Source organism: Scophthalmus maximus, chromosome 8, assembly GCF_022379125.1.
Source record: "Scophthalmus maximus strain ysfricsl-2021 chromosome 8, ASM2237912v1, whole genome shotgun sequence".
NCBI lineage: Eukaryota > Metazoa > Chordata > Actinopteri > Pleuronectiformes > Scophthalmidae > Scophthalmus > Scophthalmus maximus.
Genome location: NC_061522.1, coordinates 11,746,648 through 11,763,309, shown reverse-complemented (window position 1 = coordinate 11,763,309; position 16,662 = coordinate 11,746,648). Strand labels below are relative to the sequence as shown.

The 16,662-nt window shown below is 43.1% G+C and overlaps 2 protein-coding genes across 3 annotated transcripts; one reads left to right on the top strand and one right to left on the bottom strand.

The window, feature by feature from the left end:
• Nucleotides 1-113: 113 nt before the first annotated feature.
• On the bottom strand, nt 114-3,050 carry grhprb (glyoxylate reductase/hydroxypyruvate reductase b). The gene is made up of 9 exons (XM_047334045.1): nt 2,792-3,050; nt 2,117-2,250; nt 1,933-2,005; nt 1,693-1,809; nt 1,427-1,515; nt 1,231-1,335; nt 704-839; nt 459-589; nt 114-327 (listed from the first exon to the last, which is right to left on the bottom strand). The coding sequence occupies exons 1-9, from the start codon at nt 2,956-2,958 to the stop codon at nt 206-208; spliced, it is 1,074 nt and encodes a 357-aa protein (XP_047190001.1). The 5' UTR covers nt 2,959-3,050; the 3' UTR covers nt 114-205.
• A 2,652-nt stretch (nt 3,051-5,702) lies between these two features.
• Nucleotides 5,703-16,613, top strand: uba6 (ubiquitin like modifier activating enzyme 6). Of its 2 annotated transcripts, none has more exons than XM_035636492.2 (32): nt 5,703-6,121; nt 6,259-6,358; nt 6,508-6,602; nt 6,715-6,743; nt 6,955-7,049; nt 7,175-7,286; nt 8,892-8,972; nt 9,091-9,213; nt 9,337-9,460; nt 9,794-9,897; nt 10,027-10,089; nt 10,539-10,615; nt 10,773-10,839; nt 10,960-11,103; nt 11,179-11,325; nt 11,411-11,491; nt 11,580-11,657; nt 11,767-11,948; nt 12,042-12,147; nt 12,256-12,345; nt 12,453-12,533; nt 12,632-12,760; nt 12,880-12,931; nt 13,039-13,102; nt 13,197-13,266; nt 13,357-13,428; nt 13,516-13,639; nt 13,742-13,935; nt 14,179-14,306; nt 14,457-14,544; nt 14,663-14,757; nt 14,917-16,613. In XM_035636492.2, exons 2-32 carry the CDS (start codon nt 6,318-6,320, stop codon nt 15,056-15,058), a joined length of 3,078 nt encoding a protein of 1,025 aa, XP_035492385.2. In that variant the 5' UTR covers nt 5,703-6,121; nt 6,259-6,317; the 3' UTR covers nt 15,059-16,613. The 2 variants fall into 2 exon arrangements, with proteins under 2 accessions (XP_035492385.2, XP_035492386.2); XM_035636493.2 differs by having other exon boundaries at nt 5,716-5,734.
• Nucleotides 16,614-16,662: the final 49 nt, after the last annotated feature.

Genomic DNA, 16,662 nt, shown 5'->3' with positions numbered 1-16,662 from the left:
CTGGAGACAATTTTTATGAAATGGCACAGAGATCACACCAATAACCCAGAATTTAAAGTCATTGTGCACATTGAGCGACGAGTTGAAAGTAAAAGGAAATAAAGAAAACACTGTTAAAAACAACAAGCACTGGTTTTATTTTCCTCTAAAAATAACTAGGTAGTTGGACTAATCAGCCGGTTCGATGAGTGGAACCACTTTCCTCTCACAGCTTGAGCTCTTTGATCATGGGCTCACCCCGCAGACCAAGGAGGAGGTTTTTGGCTGCCAGGACAGACATGGCATTACGGGTGGTAAAGGAGGCACTAGCAATGTGTGGTAGAATCACTGTGGGAAGAGAATTTAAAAAAGAAATAGGCTGTGAGAATTACGGACAGGAAAGTGAAATTGCCCCAGTGGGCTACTGTCGAGGATATTTTTTGAAGGCAGTCGAAGCACTACAAGTCTAACAGGCTCACCGCAGTTTTTGAGAGTAAAAAGTGGGTGGTTTGTGGGGAGGGGCTCAGGCACAGTGACATCTAATCCAGCTCCTGCTATCTGCCCGGTGGATAGAGCCTCGTACAGGTCGTCCTGGTTCACTACTCCACCTCTGACACAGCAGGGAGACAGACATTATAACACAGGAGCAGCAATACAGTCCTCATCATTTACAGTCGGTAACATTCACAGTAACAGCTTATTTAAAACCTTGACACCTTGATACCTGCTTGTGTTGATGAAGATGGATGTGTTTTTCATCTTGGAGAAGAGGTCCTTGTTGCAGATCTCTTTTGTCTCTGGTGTTAAGGCGCAGCACACAGCCAGAAAATCCGACCGCTTTGCCATCTCATCGAAGGAGACTAGACCAAAACAGAGGCTTTGATGATGTCACATGACAAATTAAAAAGTCTGAGGGCAATTTAATTTGTCATCACAGGTAAACCTCTCCCCCATACGCCTTGTGACAGTCAGTCCATCGTGCACTGTTATGCCTTTTTTACAGAAGGAATTTGAACAGGAAATGGGGAATAACCTGTTTTACTGCAACGTTTTCGTGTCTCAGTAAATCGTGACAGTGTGACAGTGAGCCACAGTACCAGGACCCTGAAACAGGGGCAGCTAAAGTGAATTCAGACATTGTACATTTAATCATTAACGCCTGTCGTTTGCTTTGCGGTTACATTTTAAAATACCTTCTGTTGAGAAACTGGCTTTGAGGAAAAAGAATGACCTTAAATCTCGCGTCCTTACCATACTCTGCATTGATCAAACTGGCCAGCTCAGGCCTGGGGGCCACGTCCGTGTATATGAACTTCTTCACTTTGAAAGGCGCCAGACGCTCGGCGATAGCGACACCTTCCAGCACAAACACACATTGGGAAAAGTATGAGTCGGACAGAAATGGTAGTTTGGTGGTAACTGCCTGTGTGCGTACTGTGGCGCTCACCGATCCTCCCCAGGCCAAAAATACCCACAGTGCTGTTGGCCAACTCATATCCACACAGCCACAGGGTTCTCCATGTGCCCCAGCCACCGCTGACACAAGTGTGTGTGAGAGAGAGAGATAGAGGTAATAACCAAAAGAACAGTCTGCAGAGTCTTTTTTGCATGTGCACTATTGTTTATAATACGGATGTATACATAGACAGTTTTGAGTCTCTCTCAGTGTGTGCGTGTGTGTGTGTGTGTGTGTGTGTGTGTGTGTAACATTACGTTTTGGCTTCATGCGTGGCCTCTACGAGCCTCCTGGAGGTCGTGAGCAGCAGAGCTACAGTCAGTTCAGCGACAGAATCTGTCAGGACATCAGGAGTATAACCTACGCGGATTCCTCTGCAGGAGAAACAGTGACATTACACACAGTGCGTATGCCACCAGGTGTTTGCATACTAACAAGCTTTCTGGACCTGGAAACTATGGTATATACACAAATCAACACTCTTGTTAACCGAGTACCTTTTCTTCAGCTCCTCCAGAGAGAGATGGTCGAAACCCACTGACATGGTACTAAGGACCTTCAGGTTTGGACCTGTAGGTATATGTCACATACACGAAAAACACACACAGAAACACATGCATAAATAGAAGGTCTGTTCATTGCATGTAGCTCACTCAACTGGCTCAGGGAGTGTGCCCAGACCTGCGGCGTCCAACAATTCTGCATCAATCTTCTCGGTCAGCACACAGAGCAGAGCATCAACACCTTTGACCCTCTGAAGCAGCTCCTGCCTGGGGACAGGGACGTCGTCTGAGTCCCACAGTTGACACTGCACTCTGAAGAAGATACAAACCATGAATGAAGATCAAACCTTTTTTTTATCTGTAAAAGTGGCCCATATGCTCCAAATCTGCTTGGCTGCTGCAACCTCTGCTACCTTCAAGAACACACACTAAAACACAGCAGCTTGTCCAATACGACTTCATGTCAGTCGGTAAAGCAGCGGCCTTCACAAAGAAAATACATTGGTCAGCCGTGCAAAAAAAGATTCCAAAAACACAATATGTAAGGGATTCTTGATACAGTTAAAGCTTCCTTCTTAGATATATGGTATATCGTGTTTAATGTAGGCCTCCATATAAATACTGGGACTTTAAGGAGTAGTGAGATATTTCTTCAACTCTGTTGTGGGGGATTAGCCCTCAGGTTACCAGTCTTATCTGTCCAACCTGAGGGCGGATGTTAGCAGTCCTGTTTACTCAGAGTAAATGATGAACTTTACAAAGCAGACGTTCAAAAAAAAAAAGTGTTTTACAGTTAAATGATCTAAAGCTTTGATAGTACAAGATATTCTATATAAAAAACACTATGACTTACTGTCCAGACTCCCGGAGGGTCTTGAGACCCTCGGGCGGGATCTGTCTGGTGACATACACCCGTGGCAGGGACGACATCTCTCTCCGCACGTTGCTTGTTAGAACCCCAGTGACATTCAGTGGAGTGATCCGCTGGAGCCGACGCAGTGCCATACGACTGCACCACATTGCCAGGAGAGAATAAATCTGTGGGCAGGTGTCCGAGGGATGACAGTGGTACTTTGGAGTTCAGCGTCCGTTGTGTACAAGCGCATGGTTTTGGCTCCAGTTCAGGGGAGGGGAGGTTCCTGTGTGCGTGTGTCTCTGACCAATATGATTAGAGGGAGGGCATCACTAAAGTCTGAAGTTGAGGCATATTGTCCCAGACAAACTAAACACAGAATGACTGAGTGAAATCTTTGTCCAGAAAGTTTGAGGTTAATCACACTTGAGGCCAAAAGGAATTCAAAGCACAGGTACATAAACTTAACTAGGAAACAAACTCTGTTATGCCTTTTCTTTCTCTCTCCCTCTCTCTCTCTCTCTCTCTCACACACACACACACACATATACACAAATTATACAAGCCTTGTGTATCCTTGTGTTTTTGATACATCATTGCCCAGAATGGTGTTCAGTCGGATGTAAATGTTTCACTCGGCTGTTGACCTTTGTTTCTTTAAAGAGCGAAGGTCCCAACACTGTTTTCTGTCCTGCCTCTGGCTTGAACTGGTTGATCAGTTGAGCACTGATGTCCAAAACATGTTGTACACAGATCTGTATATAGAATATATATATATATATATATATATATATATATTTATATATATATATATATATATATATATATATATATATATATAAAATTATATAAAAGATATATAAAGGAAAAGTAAAAAATACAAATATATATGAATATAAAAGGTGTTTATAATGCAAAAAACATTATGCAAGAATCTTAAATACCTTTCTATTAGTTTGATTCTGCTATTTAACAATGTTGTAAAAAAAAAAAACATGTTCTTGCTTCTTTCTAAATCATTCTTGTTAAAAGCAATAATTAATTAATTAAATTAATGAAATAATGTGCAAGTAAGAAATTCATAGCTGGAAGAAAATATGTCTGTTATTGAAACTTAAACCATCCGTGTGTGATAGTGTGTATTGTGGATCAATAGGTGTGGCAACAATCTTGAGTTGTGCTCAGGGGAGAGTGCAGACAAAGGAGGGATGCAGAGTCCAGGTCTAGAGTTTGGACTGTTTATCTAGATGCAGTTCAGTATGCCAAATGCAAAGTCCATCACAGTTTCTGTATATATGTCTGTTTTCTGCTATAATTCAAAAGAAATAGGAGAGAAAAAAAGTTCTGAGACGATTGTCTGTTTTAGGCGACGAGATCCCAGATCACGGGAGTGTGTGTGTGTGTGTGTGTGTGTGTGTGTGTGTGTGTGTGCCTTTGATCCGTTGATCCTTGCATCAACAGATTGTGTAGATAGGATTTCAATTAACGATTATCAAGAATTGGATTGAAGGTTCAAACGGTGCAACAGTTACTCACTAATCAACAAGCACTTGGTGTACAAGAAGGGCATAAACAACACAAATCTAACAAGTCAAATGAACACAACTGCAGCTATAGCAGAATACTTTAACACAACTCAGAAATACTAATACAGGCTAGCAGTCAGCTGTGAATCACATCATTTAAATAGACAGAAAACAACTCTCCAGATACACCTACTGCCCAATAGAAACACTAACAGAGTGTGTGAATAGAGACATGGCCTTTTTTTTTTTACAATCTCTGTCATAGATCTGAAGTCACTGTTGTCTCAAAACATTGCGAGTTATGAATCAAAGTAAGACACAAACAAGGACACCGGGAGCAGTCTCACGTGTTCTCCTGTGATAAGAGACATCTGCGGCTGTCAGTTGACTGACTCTTCAAAGTGAGAAAATATAAATGGAAAGCAAATCTATCTGTAACATTCGCCGCATGACTAAACAGGTGCTGATTCAACTCAATATCTTAGGTTTGTTTGTTATATTTTCAAAACTTGAGTAAACAACTTTGAACTAATTATCAAACCAAAATTCAGTTTACTCACATTTTTGAGGCAGCAGGGGGATGCTGTACATTTTAAAGATGGACCAGCTTGAAGTGATAATGTAATATGCAGGGATTTAATTTTTATTTTTTGATATAACCTCATCAGTCAGTTTATTAGGAACACCTTGCTAAACCTAAAACAGCAGTCCTGCAATAGATTCTCCTTCATGAAGGTTATGTACAGTTTTTTTTTTTTGAAGAGGTGTTTGTTCAACTTCATGATCATTATTTTTGGAGACTGCAATTTATAATGTTGAGCTGGACTGCAATGTACAGTAAAAAGGACATATCTGTTGATTTGAATAGGATGGGCAAAATAATAGGAACACCTGGCAACGGCAACATAACACAATGCAGTTCAACAGCACCGCAAACTACATCCTCCTAAGTGATCAAAATTTATACAGTTGATTCAACATCTCTTCAATAAAGTAATTATTATAATTATAAGTATAATTTTTATGAGGGGAAGATGTAATCCAGGGCATATTGTATGAGACTGCATTAGTTTTACCTAGGTGTGCCTAATAAACTGCCAACTGAGTGTATGAGATATAACATGTCCCCGCAGGATATTCCTTTTTGGGACAGATTAGTGAAATTCTGAATTAATATTCTGTATTTCAAATACTGTAATTTACTGCAGAAGTGTTCGTCAAAATTACACGTTCAAAATAAATACATATAATCACAAACTGCAGTCTCGTTTCGAGGACATGGATGGTGTGTGTTCATCATCCATGAGTGAGTGTGACGGATGACCTCGGTCACGTGATCAGGGTAACCCGGAAGCACTCCAAGTTTTTAACCAGTCACAGCCATTCATTCGCCGCAGCTTGTCGCGCATACTGGCAGGTGGCTTCCTATGATTATTTCTATCTAAAAGAAAACAATATTGACAACATTAGTCACATCGCTTGTTAGAGTTGTAGAACCCCAAACCAGTTATCTGCTCTGCGGGGTCGTTTGTAGCCTAACGTGCGTGTCATCACTTTAAATGAGTCCATGACAAGTGTCCTCCTCGCCACCCGGCACCGGGAGGCAGGGGCACCCAGTGCTAGCTAGCAGCTGTAGCCGCACACAGCGTCTTCCTCGGCGGGTTCACAGACGAACCGGCGTCACCGCGGCGGCTAACGGCAGCTAGCTTGCTCAGCTGCGACTGAGACGTCGCCCCGTTGGTTCCGAGGCGGTGTCGTCACCTCGTAGCGCGGCGGACACTCGTCAGGTCAACGACGTTGCCGGGTAGAGTTCCAGTCGGTTAGCTAACCCAGCTAACCCAAGGGGGCAGGGCGTTGCTTCTCTTTCGACACTTGCCGCGAACCGCTGGAGTCATTCGGCAGCTTCTGTAACCGCTGTGTGTGTTTCTGTACGTGGCGTAGGTGTGGTCGGGATCTGTCGGACACTTGAACCCCCTCCTCCTCCCCCCCCCCACCCCGGCATGGCCGCAGACTCCATGGAGATTGACGACTCTCTTTACAGGCAAGTGTGTCCGGTGGCTCCGCTGCTGTCGCAGTCAGTCAAGACAGGAAGTGACAGCGGTGCGATGCCGATGTGACTGAGGACGGTAACCTGGTGCCCCTGTCTTCACTTCCCCTCACCCGTGCTCTTCCTCTCCCCGTTCTCTCCAGCCGCCAGCGGTATGTGCTGGGGGACAGTGCCATGCACCAGATGGCCCAGTCATCGGTCTTCCTCAGTGGGATGGGAGGACTGGGGATAGAGATAGGTGACGTCACTTTTGTTGTTTTTCTTCTGTGGTGCTATGTTAACACATGTATTTGCTACTGTCATTAGTATTTGTCTGCATTCGCAACATGACTTGATTTCTGCTTTTACAGCGAAGAACATCGTCCTGGCTGGTGTGAAGGTACGCTCCCTGAATATGATTGTCCAGCACCTACAGTACATAATGTTTTAATCCGAAAGGTTCCCAGTGCCTTGGCTGCAGTCTGTCTACATGTGTGCCCTGTGTGTGTGTGTGTGTGTGTGTGTGTGTGTGTGTGTGTGTGTGTGTGTGTGTGTGTGTGTGTGTGTGTGTGTGTGTGTGTGTGTGTGTGTGTGTGTGTGTGTGTGTGCAGGCGGTCACCCTCCATGACACAAAGCACTGTGAGACGTGGGATCTTGGCTCCAACTTCTTCATCCGCACAGATGATGTGTTGAGCCAGAGAAAGAGGTAATGTACTCTGACATATCACACAGTCACGCACACTTTGTCTTGTAGTCTTGACACACGGGCAAACTCTTCTATTCCTTCTCCGTTTCTTTGTCCCGTCTCTCAAACCTTCTCATCCGCCTCAGGGTGGAGACGGTGTGCCCTCGGGTCGCAGAGTTGAACCCCTATGTTCACGTCGACATGTCTTCCTCCGCTCTGGGTGACAGCACAGATCTCAGCTTTCTCAGCAAGTACCAGGTGAGAAATATTGATTTTCAGAATCTGTGATTGACCCGCGGGTTGTGGGAAACTTTTAATGGGTTGTTCTTAGTCACTTTGTGAAAATTTGTTTTCCTGCGGTCCCTCTGGAAAATTCTATATTGCCACATTCCCAGGATATCTGATGTGAATGTCTCTCTGAGCTCATTCCACAGAATATCCACTGGGTTAAGGTCAATCTGCTGTGGATTTACTTTGATGTTTAGGGTCACTGTCCTGCTTTATGACTGAACTTATACTGAGCTCCAGCTGGCAGACAGCCACCCTGACACTATCCTTGAAAATATTTCAGGATAATGTTGACCTTTTACACGCGATAATGTCAAGCTGTCCATACCCAGAGGCAGCAGAGCCCCGAATCATTATGGTTGCTTTGCTTCACCACTGTTATGATGTTATGTATGCGGTGCCCTTTCTACCCCATACATCGTGTCTGCGTGTTCATCCAAAACAATTCAACCTTAGTGTCGCAAGGCCTCAAAACATTTTCCCCTTCTTTGGCAAACGTCAGGCTCCAGTGATGTTCGTTTTAGAGAGCTGCAGCTTTCTCATAATGTCATGGCTTTATCACTGTTCTCCATGCAACCGGAACAAAGATGTTAACCAGCGACAGTGATTCCTTTCTCCCTACGGTTCTGGAGAGAGTAGCCACACTTCTATGTCATCATCATCATCATCTCACAAGTGGACAGATGAATATCTACACTCTGAGATGACTTGAAGATGTAACCATTTCCAGCTTCACGCACTCATTTTCTGTCTTGATCATCAGACTTGGGAGATTTTTTTTTCTGTGAGTCATGGTTTACATCAGTAGATGATTCTTGTGAATGGCAGACTCAAATTGTAACAGTTTGAGATGTCAATATTGGTCATACATACACTTCCATTCTTGTTTCATTGACTGGACTCCAACTTACACTGTGGAAATTCGAATGTTGTATTCATAGACATAACTTGGATTGAGATATATTGTAAGACAAATTTGTACATAAATTTAGATTAATCCTAAGGGCTCACTGATGTTTTCTTGCCCCTGCATGTTGTACGCAAGTGTTAAGAATGCCCAGTTACTGTAGACATGCTGAAATGCGGCAGACTAGTAATGTTTGTTTCTTTCACGGAGAAAAGAAGCTGTTATCAGCTTTGATTCATAGAATTTTGCAATAGAAACAAAATGCTGTGATGAAAAAACTCCAAAATGTTAATAAAAGCCTCTCTTCACAGCTGTCAGTGTAAATGCTCAGTTGTTCCATACTGTCATAATTCACCAAAAACATGGGTTAAAAAGGGAAAAACTTCTCTCTATCATGGTGGGAATGATGCAGTTAAAGGTCCAAATTTGAAGGGTCATACATCTCAAACCACTTTAGGATTTAATAAAACCTTTAGGGATGATGTGACTGGGCGCTGACAGGTTCCTGAGCTGCCTGCATCACCTGTTTACCTAAAAAATGTATCTCATCATCATTTTCATCCATATTTCACGTAACCTTAATTCACATCTGCTTTGTTCTCTACTCCAGACTCTGCTGCAAACTGCAGGTAACATTTAATGTCTGTCTGCTCTGCTCTGTCCTGCAGTGTGTGATTATGACTGAAGCCCGGTTGAGTCTACAGAAGAGAGTGAATGAGTTCTGCCACTCACAACAACCCCCCATCAGAGTAAGTCTTTACAGTGGCCATACATCACAGAGCATGAACTAAATCATGTCTTGTGGATGTGGAGCACGCAAACAGTCAAATATTAAACCAATCCCTTTTGCATTTTTGTCCGCGGCAGTTCATCGGTTGTGACTCGTATGGCATCTGTGTGCGGGTGTTTTGCGATTTTGGGGAGGAGTTTGAGGTATCTGATCCCACAGGAGAGGAGCCCAAGGAGATTTTCATTCAAAGTATCACTCAGGTAGTTTTTTGCATTATTGAGAAATTATAATTTTTTTTTTTATTTTCATTGGAAACCTGAGTCTACAAAACTGTGTCAACTTTCAATATTTCACAAATCCTCTCTTGACTTTTGCCCCTTCAGGACAGTCCTGGGGTGGTGATGTGCATGGACAACCTGCCTCACGGCCTACAGACAGGCCAGAGTGTTGTCTTCAGAGAGGTCAACGGCATGGTGGAACTCAATGGCACTGCAAGAGAGGTTTCAGGTATTCTGTCTATACTGCTGATAAGGAATTCAGTACATTACATGGTTTTATGGAGCTTTTTCTCTTAAGTTTATCATTGTAAATGTATCATACCAGTAAACCCCACAGATCAGAGATGTAAACACATTGAGAATACAATTGTGGTTAATTTAAATATGAACTAATACTGTCTTTCACTCATTTCATGTTTTCAGCTGTTCCAAGAGCAGATTTGATGAGAAGTTTTCTGTATAATTTGACATAAGTTTAGTGATCTAATCTAAGCCACGTTTGTCCCTCTTTTTTGGGTTTCTCTCTGTGTGTGCGTGTACGCGTCTGTGTGCATGTTATTAGTCCTTTCCCCTCACAGTTTTGCTATAGGAGATACATCCCAACTACAACCATATGCACATGGAGGTTTCTTTGTCCTGGTGAAAACCCCGAAGACATTCACATTTGTAAGTTAATTAGTGTTGCATTAAACACAAATATTGCTGTTGAACCTAAAAACAAACTTCCCAAAAAAATTCCAAATGAACATAGTCGTCCTGTGTGCATCTTTAAATGTATGCATTTATGTATTTCAGGAAACGATAGAGAGGCAGTTGAATGATCCTCAGGTCCTCACACCAGACTTCAGTAAACCAGAGGTGAGTGTTTGAAGCTGTTCCTGAAGACCATTTAGCTTAAACCAGTTCTACAGCAAAGCTAAATGACTTCACCATGGCACATCAGCACATGCAACAAATCCTTCTCCAGTTTCAGTTGGACCAACACTGCTAACCAATCAGCTCTCAGGAATAATGGATCCATTATATCTATAGGATTCCTACATGTTCAAAAGTTCTGCAGTCACATTATATTATAAAAGTCAAACAGACCATTTGGCTTCTGTTTTATTTTTGTGGGTTGACAGATTCTTGTGATAACCAGCTTATCACAGGTTGCTAATCTTAGTGAAGCCAGATAAATATCACAAGATCGCTATTTACCAAGTCTTACTAAATTAACCTTGCTGTGTAATACATACTCCAGTTCACAAACACCTCACTATTTGTGTCAAGGCACTGGTTTCCTCACAATCCTTTCTACCCCGCAGGCTCCACTTCAGATCCACGCAGCCATGTTGGCGCTGGACACCTTCCAGGATCAACATAGCAGACTTCCAAATATTGGGTAACTACAATACTTCTCCACTTCTCACTGTCTCGGTCCAATCTGCTGCGACACTTTGTTCTCCAACAGCACCTGAGGATATCGTTTGTCCTGATTGTTGAAAGTCGTTGAAATACGACATGTTCAGTTGTGAGCAGTTTTACTTTAATGCCATCAGGTGTCTACAAGATGCTGAGGTTTTGCTGAAGCTAACCGAGGAAGTGAATGCCACTCTTAGGAACAAAGTGAGTCTTTTCTCTTCTGTTTTTTATCCCTTCAGCTTTCATTCACGTTTAATTCCCAGCAGAGATTGACACAGATCATCTACAATATCTTTCTTTTTCTCTTCCCCTCTTTCCTCCCAGGCTCCTGTTAATGCTGAGCTGGTGCGCTGCCTGTCGAGGACAGCCATGGGAACTCTTCCTCCGTTAGCTGCAGCCGTAGGAGGCTTAGCTAGCCAGGAAGCTCTGAAGGCCATCACAGGGAAGTTTGCGCCTCTACAGCAATGGGTACGTTACTAAATTGGAACTCCTTTTCCAAAGCATAATGATGCTCAGTCTAACGTCATCTCCTTCCGTGTTTAGTTTTACCTCGATGCCATCGAAGTTGTGAGGCCTCTTCAGTCTCTCGCTGCGGAGGAGTTCCTCCCCAGGGGCGATCGGTATGATGGATTACGAGCTTGCATTGGTGAATCCATGTGTCTTGAACTGCACAAGCTCAGAGTCTTTATGGTAAGGTTTTCTCAGTATATTGAACGTTTTTTTCCTATTAATTGCATTAATGTTTGAGTAAACCCTACAATGCCTTCTCTTCCAGGTTGGATGTGGTGCCATTGGCTGTGAAATGCTAAAAAACTTTGCTCTGCTCGGGGTTGGATTGGCAAAGAGATCGGGAGTGGTGGGCATTTCTTTTCACTTACTGCATTTCTTCAGATTCTATACAAAATTTTTCTGAAACTTACTACGCTGTACCTGTCCGTCCTCAGGTGTGCATCACAGACCCGGATCTTATAGAAAAGTCGAACCTCAACAGGCAATTTCTCTTCAGACCGCATCATATACAGGTACATGTCCTCTTCCTTTTGCACTTCGGTAAACTCAATATTAAATAACTCAAACCAGTCAGATCACCCACCGTACTGTACACACACACACTTTTCTCTTTTTTCTCAGAAACCGAAGAGCACCACAGCAGCAGAAGCCACTCACGATATAAACCCCGACTTGAATGTGGATGCTCACCTGAACAAGGTGTGTCCTGCTACTGAGAACATCTACAGTGACTCCTTCTACACCCGCCTGAACCTGGTGGTTACTGCGCTGGACAACGTGGAGGCCCGGAGATACGTGGACAGGTTGGTGCAAATGATATTAAAACACATGGAGTTGAGAAGGTATTTCATGAAATGGTTATTCATATTGTATTGCTGCTGGAATTTAATTTTCAGTCGCTGCCTATCCAACCTGAGACCTCTCCTGGACTCTGGCACCATGGGAACTAAAGGACACACAGAAATCATTGTGCCAAATTTGACAGAGTCATACAATAGCCATGTGAGTATGTGTGAGGTTGGGAGTGCTAAACCATACAAACATACATACTAGGCAGAGACCTTGTCTCAGTACAAAGCTTTGACATATATCTCACCTTCTGCTTGCAAGAGAGACCCCCCCGAGGAGGAAATCCCATTCTGCACTCTCAAGTCTTTCCCTTCTGTCATCGAGCACACCATCCAGTGGGCCAGAGACAAGGTCTGCTGACAGAATCCCTCTTTCATGTTGCACGTGATGATTTATTTCTTATTTTATTTAAGTATTTGTCAGTGTACTTTCCTAATTTTGGTGTATTTCTTTTGTAGTTTGAGAATGCATTTGTCCACAAGCCCTGCGTGTACAGCTTATTCTGGCAGACCCACTCCTCGGCTGAAGCGGTGCTACAGGTGAGACTCTACGCCATGCATGCTTTTCCTCATTTATTAAACATAGCCTTTAAATGTAATACATCCAATAAAAAGATCATTTGTTTGTGTGTTTGTAGAGGATGCAGGCAGGGCAAAGCCTGGAGGGGTCGTTTCAGGTCATTAAGCTGCTGAGCAGACGGCCCAGCCAGTGGGAACAATGCATCGCTATTGCTCGTTTGAAATTTGAAAAGTATTTCAAAAGAAAGGTAATTCAAAAGTCTCTGCCCATAAAAACACATTCATAGAAAATGTGTTTTTATGTATGAATGTGTTGGTGCAAGCTCCACAACATGACTATCCTTCTCCCCGTGTTCTTTTTATGTAGGCCATGCAACTGTTGTACTCTTTCCCCCTGGACACAAGGTTAAAAGATGGAAGTAAGTTTTTTACTAAACAACGTATGTTACAGTAATATAATATACATAACAGTATGAAATGTACATAAAAGCAAGATACACAGTTAACTCTTTGTCCTCATCCTTAGGTTTGTTTTGGCAATCTCCTAAAAGACCTCCGGCCCCCATTGATTTTGACTTGAAAGACTCTTTGTGAGTGCTGCGTTCTTTCATATTAGAGTTCAAGCCTTCTTGTTTTTTTTATGTTTCACATCTAAGCTCCCAAACCCTCTTCTATTCCCATCAGGCACTTCACTTTCATTGTCAGCGCTGCTCGGCTTTTCGCCGGGATTTATAACATCCCTTACTCAGAAAAGGTAGGTTGTGTGCACTCATGCTCACTCTATCTCGAACACACACACACACACACTGAAGTGACTGACTGACTAAACTTTTCCATCTATCAGGACCTCTCCAAAGAGGCAGTGAGCAGGATTCTATCAGATGTCAAGATTCCGGAGTACAGGCCTTCAGAGAAAGTATGATTTTTGTTCTCTGATCTGGTTCAAGATTTCTGTGTACAAAAAAAAACAACTTGTTGAATGTTGTGGATCGGTCTCTTCCAGTGTATAGAGACGGATGAGACGGTAAAGAAGCCTGAACAGACGAAGATGCCTCAAAGCAGCGAAGAGGAGAGGGAGGCCATCACACAGCTGGAGCAGGCCATCGTTGCTGACCGTGTCACACCCGGTACACAAAGAAAAAAAAAAGATGACTAGTTATTAATATCATTATTATATCCCGTGGTATTAATTTGGTGGTAATGTCTGTGCCTTCACACGTTCTCTGCAGACAACTTACAGATGCGTCCGCTGCAGTTCGAGAAGGACGATGACGCCAACGGCCACATGGACTTCGTCACGTCAGCGTCTTCTCTCAGAGCGAGGATGTACTCCATCGAGCCGGCAGACAGACTCAAGACCAAACGCATCGCCGGCAAGATCATCCCTGCCATTGCCACGGCAACAGCCGCTGTGGCTGGACTGGTGAGGAGAGTCGCTCAATGCCTTTGTGTATTGTGCTCATCTTTCACAAACTTTTAAACTGTTCTTCCAAGAAGTTAGATATTGAGGAAAAAGACTGACTGTCCGATTCACAGACGCGTGAAATTTTGCTATTCAGCATTTCTGCTTCATCACCACTATCGCCATTACTGCTTCATAGCGTGACAATCAGCATTTTTGTCCATTTGTTCTGACTTTTCTGTGTTATCATTTCGACGTACCTAGGTGGCCCTGGAGTTGATCAAGGTGGTTGGAGGCTACGAGTTTGAATCTTTCAAAAACTGCTTCTTCAACCTGGCCATCCCCGTGGTGGTGCTCACCGAGCCTGCCGCAGTTAAACGGACACTTATCAGGTAGGGAGCATCAGTACCCTCTGTCAGTCTCTCTATCTCTCAGTCCACCTGCCTTACTATTGTTGAAGCATCACAGAAACAAAGGGAAAGTTTCAGCCACATGCTAGCACCAAGTGCTGAGTTCTATGATTTCTTTTTTCTTCTTTCCAGAGACAACATCTTCTTCTCCATCTGGGACTGTTGGACTATTTTTGGCCATGAGGACTTCACCCTCTCTGACTTGATGAATGCAGTGAGGGTGAGAAACATTATTGTATTGTACGGTGTTGATGTTTTGATAATAAGGATGCAGTTGCTGCAGGTTTTTCATATCTTATTTGTGTCTTTGTCAAATAACATGTTGTTGATGCTTTCAGGAAAAGTATGGAATTGAACCCACTATGGTTGTCCATGGTGTGAAAATGCTCTATGTGCCTGTGATGCCTGGACACTCAAAAAGACTTAAATTGACGTGAGTGCATCACCTAAAAACTTTTATTTTTTTTACTCATTTCCTAAGTGTCTATATTTTGAGATTTGCTGGTCAAGTGTTTTTTGGCTATTCTGAGCCAACTGTAAATCATTCAGAAACACTTAACAGATTTAACAGACAAACTCTGTGACTCTGCAGGATGCAGAAGCTCATCAAGCCGTCAGTGGACCGCCGCTATGTAGACCTGACTGTGTCATTCGCTCCGGAGGCAGATGGAGACGAAGACCTCCCCGGGCCGCCCGTCAGGTACTACTTCACCCGCAACGGAGAGACGCCATGACACCTTTCTCAAACGTCGTCCTCGAGCCCTGTGTCCTTACTCTCCCTTTCATGTAAATTGTTGTGCCCCAATAACCTGGGCCGGGGTCAAGAGCTTTCCCTCAGGATTCTATCAGAAGAGGGCAAAGCTCCTGCCCCCGGCACACGCCCCCCCCTGTACTTTATGGAGCAAGAAAAAAAGAATTCTGGTCACAGTTTTTCTAGCCAGTTGAAACACGAGGCTGCCTGAGTAGCACTTAACTGTACCTGTGTACATATATTTTCTCTGTTCTGTTTTCTACTCTGGTGAAATGCACAGCTCTGCCTGTGTCGATGCCTTAATTGATTAATAACCTCTTTGTTTGTGGCAGTGAGTCTGACTAAAATGTTTACAGAAACCTGCATACTTTTGAAATAAAGCCCCATTGGTCTAATTTCTGTTTTAAATCTGCAAGGAATGTTGAAGCGGATTTGAGGTCTGTCGGCATCACATCTTCTTCTTCCTCAGAGTCCCTCTTATTGCTTTTGAAAACATCACGGACCACAGAATGATCCAGTTGTTGGTCATTTCCCCTCATAGCAACAGGCCCGGTCTGTATCTCTAGTACAATTTAAAGGTGCAACAGGTCAGTGGACAATGGCGCAACCACCAAAGATGCTGATTATCATTGTGTCTGCAGATGATGGTTCTGTTCATCATCAGATCATGAGGGCATCATAAAAAAACATTTATATCACAAGGTTTTGGTATCACCCAAACATTAAGGGGCAACAAACACGTCTTGATGTCGACTCGACACAGCATCAACGCTTCATATTGTCATATTGCTTCCAAGTGGATTGATGTGTTGCTCTTCACAAACCACCTGTAGCTGAAGCTGCTCGTCCGACCCATGTCATTAGATGCTAAGGTAATGACTTCATTAACACATTTGGGAAAACATTATGTTCTTCATCAGATTGTTTTCACACCAACATGAAACATCTGTACCGACATCTGGGATAAGACACCGACTCTTTTTAAAACACCTTTTTTTTTTTTTAAGAAAAAAAACAACAACTTTGCTGTTCACCATGTATTTCTTGCATTTGTTTATGGATGTGTGTCCATGACGTGTATTTATTTACTTGTTACTCATTGTTCTCGTGTGAAATTGAGCCTGTGTTGAGCTCTGTGGAGTCATGGTGCACTGGTTGATCGACAGGTGGAGGTTGAATCAGAAAGGGTCTTTGAAGTAGTCGTCATTGGAATGCATCAAATTGGCAATAATGTCAATGTAGTTTTGAATGGAATCTATTTGATTTGAAAATCCAGTTTATGTACGGACTATAACCAACAGATTGATCAGCTGCGTCTTCACAATGATTAGGACTAGAGTCACACAAATGAAAGTCTCTGCCCGATACCAGAGGGGCTGAACTTCACTTATCATACTCACAACACCTCTTGTGCAGTGAATGTCATGAGTGTAAAAACAAGTGTTAATGAGTTTCTGATAATGATGTATGTTCTTGTGACAGACAGCTCAACCAATGGTCCAATAAAATGTGAGATTTAAGGATGTCCTCAAGACTAACGCTGCTCCGAGTCTGTTTGTAAATGCACCAAAGAGCTGAAAAAATCTG